The sequence below is a fragment of the Colius striatus genome, chromosome 5 (genome assembly GCF_028858725.1).
Source record: "Colius striatus isolate bColStr4 chromosome 5, bColStr4.1.hap1, whole genome shotgun sequence".
NCBI lineage: Eukaryota > Metazoa > Chordata > Aves > Coliiformes > Coliidae > Colius > Colius striatus.
The window spans coordinates 30,157,934-30,169,668 of NC_084763.1; the positions used below are offsets into that span (position 1 = coordinate 30,157,934).

The 11,735-nt window shown below is 41.6% G+C and overlaps 1 protein-coding gene across 1 annotated transcript; it reads right to left on the reverse strand.

Moving 5' to 3' along the window:
- Positions 1-2,459: 2,459 nt before the first annotated feature.
- LOC104551389 (von Willebrand factor D and EGF domain-containing protein) lies at positions 2,460-11,322 on the reverse strand. The gene is made up of 5 exons (XM_061997309.1): positions 11,091-11,322; positions 8,026-8,121; positions 4,826-4,930; positions 4,346-4,441; positions 2,460-2,806 (listed from the first exon to the last, which is right to left on the reverse strand). The coding sequence occupies exons 1-5, from the start codon at positions 11,320-11,322 to the stop codon at positions 2,697-2,699; spliced, it is 639 nt and encodes a 212-aa protein (XP_061853293.1). The 3' UTR covers positions 2,460-2,696.
- Positions 11,323-11,735: the final 413 nt, after the last annotated feature.

Genomic DNA, 11,735 nt, shown 5'->3' on the forward strand with positions numbered 1-11,735 from the left:
TTAAATGTATGTGTAAGTTAAAAAGAAGAAACACAGCTCACCTTTTCATACATACTTCAAAAGACTGAATATCAAAAATGCCACCAGTGCAATACCCTTACAATTTTCCCAGTTTTCAGTGAAATATCAGAGTATCTAAGGTGGTACAGTTAGCTTTAATAAATAAGGGAGGTAACCTGACCTGTATGGTTTTCTTGACCTTTGAGCTACATGCATATACAGCTTTTCACAGGAAGCTGCATCTAGCTTAAAAAGTTATGTGCTTTAACTAGTACATTCAGACTTCCAGTGAGTGGAAAACAAATAGAAGAGAAGGAATACTGACAGCTCTTTTAGCAAATATATGTGGAACTGTGGAAATAATAATGTGGAGACCTGGACTGTCATTAAGAAGAAATTCTGAGACCATTCTACTTTAAAATAGCTACTAGAAAAATTCACTTTTAAACTCACTTAAAATATTACAGAGATTTAAATATTTCTTAAAACAAAAAAGTCCCCGCGAAAAGCCCTGTAGCCAGGAGATGGTGCTGCATTCAAGTAGGATTTCTAAAATACACCATTGCATCCTGTGTGCCATCAATTGACTGCTTGCTGCAATAATTTCTAAAGAGGCAACCATTTAAATTAGCATTTGGTCTGGCCTGCTCAGAGACACCAATTGCAGGTCTCTCACTGACTGCATGGTTTCCGTGCTCCTAATGATGCTAATATCTCTTGGCTTCTAATCACTGTTATTGTCACTTTTGGCTCTATTAGTCTTTTTAGGAACAATACTGAGATACTACTCATCTTCTCATTTATATACTTTTCATTTACTCTGGCAATTTACTCTGGCTCTGAGGCAATTATTCTTTTCTATTCACTTCTCTGCAACCAATGTATCATCTAAGGTATTCAACTAAAGCCCCAAATTTCTAAATTATGGCATGATTATTGTAGTAAACTCTGACACAGAATTTCAGGTCTACTCCAGAATCATTGATGAAATCATCCTGTTCCATTCATGAACACCACATTTTTCACCAGCATGTCCGAAATATCCAGTGTATCACAGCAAAAACAGCACAAGACCCATTCACCGCTCTTATTCTGTCCCCTCTTCCTGGCAACAAAACCTGTGCAACACGTGTGCACAGCAGGCTTTAGCTGAACGCAGTGCACCAGCCTCCAAAGCAAGGGCTGCTCAGCTACACAGCACAGCAACTGCTCACAACAGAAAACAGGAGTCTCGTAAACTTGCATTTGTCTCGTGTTTGCTCTTTTAGAGAGGGTTGGGAACTAAGAAGATGCTAGTTTCTTTGCCTGTCGTTAATGCTTGGCGGCTCATAATTCCTGTAGGAACGCGTCCATAGTAGCCACTCTGCCTATGAAACCTACCTTTTCTGTAAGGGAGTTTATGCAGATACAATGTTATTCCATCAGATGGATTAAAACAGCACAGAGGCAAACAGATTAAAGGAATTTAAGAAGTTAAAGATCCAAATTCTCCCACCAGAATTCCAGTTTCACCTGGAAGACAATGAAAATCAATCTGCCTCTCAGGAGAAAAAAAAAAAAAAAAAAAAAGATTTGGGCATCGCAAAAATCATCATCAAGATTTGGGGGTTGGACTAGATGATCTCGAAAGGTCCCTGCCAACCCCTACCATTATATGATCTCTCAGCAACTTGGCTGATTCAACTTGTGTGTTCTGGCAACACTTTCCTCAATGGCAACATCCAAAAAACACCACAAATGAGACAGGGAACAATGAACACAGGAGTCTTCGTCTGATCTGCAGCACTTTCAAAAGGCTGTAAAACTGAAATGAGACCAAACTGCAACACATCCAGTAGACAAGCCTTGGCATCCTCCACATAGGTGCTCTGTAGCAGACATGGCTTTTCCTCATTGCCAGTCTGTAGCGTCTCATAACATGGTTCCTGTAACAAGACAGTCTTGAACAGGAAAGAATCAAAGTCTCCATCTCCAGAAGGGACATAAACACATCTCACTGTCTTGCTGTGGTTAGGAAAAAAATGGATTGGAAGTTGAGACAATACGATTGTAAAAGTAGTCAAGATAAGGATTAAGCTTTTAGAAAGTAACAGTAGAACTATCTGAGCAAGTAGTATGTTTTTTTCTTTTTAATGCTGCTTAACTGATCAAGATCCAAATCTGATTTTGGGAGAGGAACAGAAAGCATACATGAAGTGATAATCAGGATTTTAACAAGATGCTTTGAAGTTTACTGATGTTCCAGAAAGATGCGATCTCTGCATGTTTTCTCTTGCAACTGTGTAATCTTATTGAAGGTAAATTATACTTGAACTAACATCTGAATTAAGGACATTTTGTCTCATGTGTTTTTAAAAAATCCACAACGTTAATAAAAGGGGAGGGGGGGAATAAATCAAAGACCATAGATCTATTCTGAAGTACTTTATTTGAAGAGTAAATTTGATTTCAAGGTCAGCTGTATCAACCAAGACATAATACTTCTGCTTAGGAGAAAAAGAAAAAAGAGAAAACTACACACACTTGGATACTTTTAAAAGCTTTGTTACAATCAGCAACGCTTTTCTTTCATACAGAAAACACCTACCTAATATACTGAAGTAAAAAAGTTATCTGAAATCAGTTACCACTTTTAAAGTTCCCCCCACTGCTTCATCTACATGAAGAAAATGCAGGTTAATTTTGCTGAAGTTGCTTCATTCCTTCCTTTTCTTTGTACACTGTAGACCAGAGTAGGGTAGTCGACATCGGCAGACATTTGGAGCAATGCATTTCCCTCCATGTTGACAAGGCAGTTTACACACCGCTGAAACAAGACACCAGATACACAGTGTATCTCCAGCACAACACAGGATCATTTTTCTCCTTTGTCTCACTGTGCTATAGCAAAATTGTTCCCTGGTGACTGCGGCAGGACAGTATAAATAAAAGCATAATGGAAGAACTAAAAAGCAATGCCTTTCGATTTATGGCCTAGTGGCCTTCACTGGAATACAGTCACAGTTCACCTAGTCTTATTCACATTCCATTCTGCTTTTAAAATACTATAATTTCTGTTGTTTTGTAAGACATGGGCTATTTTTGAGATGGATTCCCCCATGACAGCAGGGCACATTCCTACTAAAACTTACTCAAGTCGTTTCCTGGGTCTACATCCATAAAGAAAGAGTTGCCACATAAAAGCTGTTGCTCACACACTGCCCTTCTCCTCCCCCACAGGAAAGGGGCAGGAGGGCTCAGCAGACACAGCTTTATCTGTTCCTCTAGCTACATGACAGTTCAGTTAACAAGCCAGGGGCTGCAACTTGCTTACAGGCATCTGCACCAACAGATGTCAAACATTGCAGATCTAGTTTGCTTGAGAACAGTGACTGTTTTCACATCAAGAACCTGAACCATTATTGTTGGTGCAGAGAATGGGGCTAAGCATTTGGTACCTTCTCTCCATTTCCCATACTTACATTTTAACATCACTCTCTATCTCAATACAATAGATAAGTATTTTGCCAGGCAAACAAGAACATTCAAGTATTATTTGCTAACGATTGCTTGATTATATATATTGCAGAAGAACACGAGCTGATTTGGATGCCCACCGTCACACAAAAATTTCATATGCAGAGGACTTAATTTGGAGACCTTGCAGACACAATATCCAGTTTAAAAGCAACATTTAAATGAGTTCTCTTAGTATCCCAAAAAGCAGACAAAAGACTCCCAAGACGTCCCAGGATTACTGCCTTTAGCATCAGGGTAGTGCTGTCATGAACACACAAAACCCTTGATTAGAAGGAGTAAAGTTTTTATGATCATCATCTCCTTTTGTCAACCAAAATTTGGGTGAGTGGTTGTTCAGCAAGAGCGTCAGTCAGTACTAACCTTGATCATAGGCAGCTTTCTCTTGTGCCACACATGGACTTGATTCTGCCAACTTATCATCAAAGTGAGGAGCCAGTTTTGAATTTCCATCTCCATTAAATTTAAAGAAGTTTCTAACCCACAGCAGTAGTGACAATGTTTCTGTAATGGGCATTTCTAGTTCTTTATCCTGGGGTCTCATTCCATAGACTATATTTCAGAAATACTGACAAGCCACACCAAGTAATGAATTTGGTGACAACCAAGAGCTGAATCTGAATTTATTTACAGTGGAAAATTTCTGTCTTTCTGACTAAATTGAAAAGCCATTTGCTCCTTATGCACCCCAGTGTGCAAAAAGAGCTCTCATTTACTGTTCTAAGATGGTTTCCTAGCAGCTTAGTTAGGCACTAAAGATTTGAACACTATAATGGTAAATCAAGCACATAGAGAAAAGGATAAACAAAAAATGTCAGAAGTCATTTACCTAAGTGACATGCTCCACCAACCCATCCAGCTGGACAGCTACAAATCCCAGGAGCCACACAAGCTCCATTATTCCGACAACCTTGAGGACAAATTGCTAGAAGAAAAGAATGGGTAAGTCAGCAGGATTTATAAAACTGATATAAAAGAATCCTGACAGAATGAAAGACTCAGGATTATATAAATCAAAATGGCAAAACACATTTTCTTCCAGGCCAGATACCCAACTGATATAACTCTAAAGGCACAGTACTTATGTATTGTAAGAAGAATTTTGGTTTAAATGTTAACAGATGCACACCTGAATGCAAAATAATATGACATTTTATCTGAATATGCACCAATAATGTAGGTCCTTCATTTCTACAGTAATGCAGTGATATTTCTATAGTTATTTGCTTCTTAGTACTTCTAAAATGTTTTTGCTACTGCAGTTGTATTTTTAATCAATATAAATATTTTCATTAATGTAGATACCTACCTTCTTGGCATCTTGATCCTGTCCAGCCAGAAGCACAAAGGCACTTCACAACTCCATTGACAGAGATGCATTCCCCACCATTTTGACAGCCTCCTTCACAGCTTACTGCAGAAGAGCAGCATAAGCACTGCATTTCAGAAGCAGCATAGGACTTCAAATAATTGTCTTTAAACAACTGGTCTACCATCAACCACTTGTTTCATCACATCTGCAAAGACTAAAACTTCAACTGTTCAGAGCACGGCACACTTCTATAAGGAGTGAATGAGGACAGCAGAACCACATCTGCAAATGCCAACTCAAAATGCAGTTAAAATTAAACATGTGCTTAAAAGCTTGTTGAGCATTTAGCCTGACAGTACCAACAAACAAACATAATTATCACTATGGCACAGCTCTTCCTTTCCCCATCTGTGAAGCAGCTGTTCATCAGCTACACCACAGCCACTACAAATATGCATGTTCTTATTGATCTTGCCAAATCACAGCTGGTAAAGCTGTGGTCATGGATTCACAGATTTCCATACCTCACAGGACCTACACAGAACAAGAGGAAGAAGGGGATATTACATTGACAAATGAACCTATGACTATAGCCAAATTGAATGGTGCCCTCCTAAAGGTCATCCAAGTCAGTCTCTTCATTCCAGAATTGTTCTACACATCAAAGCCCTGAAGGCCTCATTAATGAAGCGCTATTTATGCGAGATATGTGATTGGTATCAACTGTGGTGTGCACCATCTTTGAATTATGGTATAATCACTGTTCTGCACAAATGCATCCTTTCACAGACACAAATGTAAAGGTACACACTACCTTCACAGTATTGAAAAGAAACAACTATCCTTCTTTATAGTGTAGTTGACTTCTCTGCTTGATACTTGGTAGAAAAAAGGCCAAATATCTGTTCTACCACAAGTTTTGAGCACAATTTCAGCAGACTTCTGGCACAAATGCTGAGCACACGGGGACATGTGAGTCAGCTCCAGCACAGCTAGGAAAGCTCTTCAAATCTTGATTGCATACTTCTTTGTCACATATTGTAAGTTAATGTATTTAATATTGATTATATTTGATTGATCGTGGAACTGGGAAAAATGCCTGGAGACTGGTGGAAAGCAAATTTCACTCTGATCTTCAAGAAGGGCAAGGAGGACCCAGGGGACGACACTCTTGTCAGCCTCATCTCAATCGCTGGTTGGTAATGCAACAACTGATGCTGGAAACCATTTCTAGGCACATTAAGGACAAGAAAATCATCAGGAAGAGTCAGTATAGCTTCACAATCAGGGTGACCAAGCACTGGCACCGATTGCCCTGGGAAGTTGTAGAGTCTCTATCCTTGGAGATACTTAAAAGCCACCTGGATGTGGTTCTTGGCAACTGGCTCTAGGTGGCCCTGCTTGAGCAGGGAGCTTGGATAAAATTACCTCCAGATGACCTTTCCAACTCTACCCATTCTGTGACTCTGACAGATTCTGTAATAGCACATTGCACCACATTGCGAGTTACTACATCTAGGCTCTATATTCCCCAGTACCCCACCTTAAGGGTGAGCACAAGCATATACATTGCCTTACAGGGGTAACATAAAAAATACAAGCAGGACTTCTACACAGATACAAATCCAAGTCTAGACTCTAGTTTTAGCATAAACTGAAACCTCACTTCTATTTAAGCAGTACTTCTCACCTTGCTTCCAATTTAGGCTCTTCTGAGAACATTAAATCCCCTTTCTTGTGAGGGTATCTGTTAAGACCCTACAAACCCACACTTTCAAGTTAGCTTTGAAGTAATTTTAAAAAAAAGAAACTCAAAAACCACACACCAATGTTTTTGCTGGAAAATGAAGCTGACCATGCTCCAGTTTACCTCACTGCTGTTAACACTTACGTCTACTGAAAATCACTAGTTATTTCTCAAAGCATTACACAACAGTATTATGTTATACAGATCTTCTAATGAAGACACTTCCTCACCTTTTTTATTCTTCTATAATGTCAATGATATTGATACCAAATTATTATCACTGGCAGTTTAATTTCCATTCAGTCTAGTTAACATGCCAGAGCTATAGTTTAAGCTTCGGAAAACTTAGGTGTTACCACATTAGGTACACTCACGTAATTTATGATTTCTTCATAAAATATAGGCTTATTAAAAAAAAAAAAAAAAGCAAAACACAAAAATACACAACAACCACCTAAAATGCCACAAACCCAGACAACTCAACAAGATTGCAGAGTGCTACAGAAACTAGATGGGTTCCTGCTCCAAGTATCCATTAGGTTGCACTCCAAGTAATCTCTTGTAGCTATTCTGCATTTGAAGGAAATAAAGAAAAAGCCTAATGAATAAACATCATGCATCAGCAGAGAATGCTGTGAAGTGTTACCACCTGCTGTGACTACAGTCACAGAATGCTTATTGAGTTCTCAGCACAGTGACAGTTGCCCAACTAAATTTCTAGAATCTTTTAAAAAAGAAGTTTCAGAAATTTTTTAAGTGCTAGGTTGAGGGATTTCTTCTGAAAGAAAACAATGCTTTCTTTTCCTTCACTCTCTAGGGATTTCTTGCCTATTACATCATTTTCCCCTCAAACTACTTCAAAAGTTTGCTTCCTCTTTTATCCCAGAATTCAAGCTATAATCAGTAGTGTGATCAAAACAACATAACAGTATTTTCTTGGATTGCCTTTTCCAGCCAATGCATATATTCAACAGTCTTCACAAAAACATAAAAATTGGACTTTACTACTCCTCATATCTGTCATCTTCCATTACCTATCAACAGTACATTGCCACGTGTATCTTTAGCGACTTGTCCTCATTATTACTGTTTTGCAGATACTAGACAAAACTTTCAACCACCTAATGCAGAAATATGTATCTATAGAAGTCATCTCATTAAGTTATTTAGAAAGAGTCTGTTCTAGAGCTAAACATTTACATAACACATTTACAAGGTATTTTCCAAGGGACAAAATCCTCTCAGATTCCCACAGCCCATTTCAGTATATATACTCCACCCCATTCTGCTGCAAGCATGTGGATCTTCAATGTGATTTTTCATCAGTAAGGTCAGAGGTCTAAGGAACTTACTAGGGTTATTATTTAAAAGTGTATTAAATTTGGGATGCCTCAATCCCGGGATCAATTTTGTCTGTTTTCAAACTCCTTGTCTCCTCTTTGGGTCTTACCTTTATGGCAGTATCTACCCCCATAGCCAGGTGGACATCTGCATTTTCCAGGTCTGAGGCACTCCCCACCATTTTTGCATTTCGGGTAACATGTTGCTGAAAGACAGAAAAAAGACAACAAACAAAAGCTTGGATAAATATTGGTGAAACTCACCAGAGTTGCTACTTATGTACATAACAAATTTGCATTATTACAGTTCTCTGAATATTCAGTTTATCTTCACATTCCCCAAGATATATTTGCTCTGCCATCCTACACTGCCAATCGCGTGAGTTTGCTGGCACAGAGAGCACTCCGCTATTTTAAGCTTTTAAACATTCAAAACTAAGGAAGCTGTTAGACTAGACAGAATAGGCAAAAGAAAAAGAGTCATACTAAAAGGAGACAAAAGAACACAGCTGGATTGCCAAGGCAGCTTTTCATAACTGAAAACAAGAAATGACAGGTGAGAAAAGAGATGGTAAAAGGAAATTATTTAATAAAAAATGCTGCAACTTCAGGGATGTCTTCTGATTCTTCAGAAGAAATACCAGACTTCACTGTTTTCCGGATTCCTACCTACCACTCCAGAAAACTACATGCTCATTTACTCATATCTCTTCTCTAAAACATCTGCAAAAGTAAATCAGCACTTCCTTCACCTCCATACTCTGTTTTTTTAACTCTACTGGTCTCTTGGAGATCTTTCTGAAATGTACAGTGTTCGTTTAGAAATTATGTCAGACAAAAGTAACTTTTATCATAAGTGTAATTACCTGTTGGGAGAAAAGCTTTTATTATCACAGATTCTGCAGCTTTTCCATTGCTGACAGCTTGGACAAGTTAAAATAGAAATCTTCACTTTGAAAATAAATTGCCTATCACATAGACTTCCTTGCTACCTGTAAATTGTTCCTGATATCTGTGTGTGAGTAAAGAAATGTTTTCTCAGACTTTAGAAACTCATGTGTTTGAGAGTCTCAGCTGAATTAACTGCAGATTTCCCTACACCACATTGCTTTATCCTTTCACTGGACAGGTGACAAGTCTGAATCAGAGGCAGGAAGAAAAGGGAAAAGACAAGCAGTGAGTACCACCACACTGATTTTGCCCTTATCTACTCTCCAGCAACCCAACTGAAGAATAGATGATTTTTTGCATTATTATCTGCAGAACTGAGTACTTGCATGCAAATAAAGAACACAGACCTTCAGAAAAGACCCACTCGGCTCTTCATAACTGTTTCACAAGATGCTTTTAGTTCATTGGAAATGCCATACAGCATCTCTCAATTTAAGAAAAACTTTATTTTTGTGGTTTTTTGTGTAGCTTTCAATTATCTTTTTGTGACAGAACAAGGGATATAGCCTCATTTATACTTTTTTTCCCCTATATTGATGACCAAAACAAGTATTCAGTGGTCCACTTAATTCCAGACACTTCACCTCTCTAGTTCAAACACAGATCTGCATCTCCAACAATGTTTCACATCTCCCCGAAACCCAAAAGTGTCTAGGATCCAACAGCTGTCTGGAACAGTAGTTATTCATAGAATCCCACAATCACAGAATAGTAGGGCTTGGAAGGGACCTCCAGAGAAGAAGACTCCACACCCTCCCTGGGCAGTCTGTGCCAGGGCTCCATCACCCTCACAGTAAAATAGTTTTTCCTTACGTTTCAATGCAACTTTTTTGTTTTCCAGCTTCTTCCCATTACCCCTTATCCTGTCACCGGATATAACAGAAAAAAGTGATGCCCAACCTCCTGACATCCACCATTGAGATATTTGTAAATATTCATTCCCACTATACAGTGCATTAGTTATGTATCATTTATCACCTGCTAGCCTCAGCTTATAAATAAAACACTCTATGAATGGTTACAGTGATGAATTAAGGTTTTAGCACATTATTTCAAAGTTTAAAAAAATATTTTAAAAAAATCACATTTTCAATGAAGGGGCTCAAGAACTAGGAATTATATCACCTCTTCACATAGGACATGTGAAGGAAAATAACTCACATTGAGTGATTTTCAGCAATTTCTAGCTGCAATCCTCTGCAGTTAAACTTTTGAAGAAATGCCTTAAAAATGAGGCATGTTACATTAAACAGGATTTAAACAAAAACTCTTATGTGCAATGTTTACTTTTGCATATTGGGTGATGTCTTTGAAACCACATTGTCTCCCCTTAGAAATCAACAGCAACAGACTACAGTTCACTCTAGTTTTACACCTCCTACCATGGAAATGGGATGATGTAGAAATGCCTCTATGGATCAGGTAACATCTAGAAAGTAAATTCCAATATTTTTATAAGCACAATGTATTCTAAATAACCAAGAAATCCAGAAAATAACCTACTTCCTACACACTTTTTTGATGTTTCCATTAGTGCCTAGAAACACCAGTTTAACCTGAGGCTTGGAAAGCCATCAACTCTCTAAAAGCATCATTCCTTATTCAGCCAAGTATTTAAACACGCACGGTGAAGATGACGGAGGAAGCCGATGCAGAAACCTGCCCAGTAAGAGGATGGTTCCCAATGACGCGATACCAATAGAGTGCTATCTCCCGACCGCACAGCCATTTCCGACCCGATGGCTGGGTCTACTCGCCTACATGAATGTCTTTCATAACGGACGTGGATCTTGGTTGTGCTCTATCAGTTTCCTATCACTGCCTCGCCTCACCAGAAACTGGGTGTCCTAACACCTCTTCTTCCACCGCACCTTATTGACATCCTCCCGGCACCTAAACCCCTCACACTAGATCCCAACCCCAAGCCCTTCAGACCGTCTCGGGGGAGGGAAGACTCGCAGGAAGGCTGGCCGTGCGGTCAGACAGCTCACCCTGCTACATGCGCCCGGCCCCGTTCACGACAAGCCGCGTCCCGCGGCGAGGGACCGACCCCCGCCCGGCCCGCGGCGCTTCTCGCCCATCCCCGCGCCACGCGAGGCGAGGAGCGGCCTCTCCTCGCCCGCCATCGCCCCGCACCTGCGCCCACCCCCCGGCTGCTCCCCGCGGCGGGACCTCCACCACAGCCCGCCGCTCTCACGCCTCTGCGGCCGCCCAGAGCCGTTACCGTGCTGGCAGAGCTCGCCCTCGTAGCCCTTGGAGCAGAGGCAGGTGCCGTTGGCGAGACAGAGCCCGCCGTGCCGGCAGCGCGGGCTGCAGGCGGCCGAGGCGCCCGCGGCGCGGGGCAGCGCTGCCCGTGGGGCGTGCAGGGCGCGGGCCGGGCCGCCGCGCCACAGCCCGCACAGCGCCAGCCACAGCAGCAGGCGGCGCAGCCGCGCCCCGCCGTCCCGCCGCGCCATGGCCCGCTCGCCTCGCCCGCTCACGGCTGCGCGCCCGCTCCGCTCCCTGCCGCCGCCGCGGCTCGGCTCACTCCACACTCGCTCCCCGCGTCTTCACGCCCCTCTCGCTTTTCCCTCTCAGTTTCTTTCTACTCCTCCTCCTCACCGCCCCACCAAACCCCCACCCTCCCCCCAGTGCCGGCCGCCCCCCGCCTCGTGTCAAGGCACGGCGGGCGGAGGCGCCCTAACAGCCCAGGGGTTAGCGGTGCGCGGCCAGGCCGAGGGCAGCCCCGCAATCAGCCGGGCCCACAGGCAGGGCACCTACCGCGCAGGGCATCAGTCACCAGCTAGCTTTTTGCCAGAGCTAAACTATACATCGGCTGAGGAGCTCGCCATAGCAGCGTGCCGGCTGACTGGTGGCCCCTCCACCAGTT

Coding starts and splice junctions, on each gene's coding strand:
- LOC104551389 (XM_061997309.1), bottom strand. CDS start 11,322: ATGGCGCGGCGGGACGGCGGGGCGCGGCTGCGCCGCCTGCTGCTGTGG. Junction 4,931..8,025: donor GGGTAGATACTGCCATAAAG/GTAAGACCCAAA, acceptor GCTCTTCTGCAG/TAAGCTGTGAAGGAGGCTGT. Junction 4,442..4,825: donor AGGATCAAGATGCCAAGAAG/GTAGGTATCTAC, acceptor CTTTTCTTCTAG/CAATTTGTCCTCAAGGTTGT.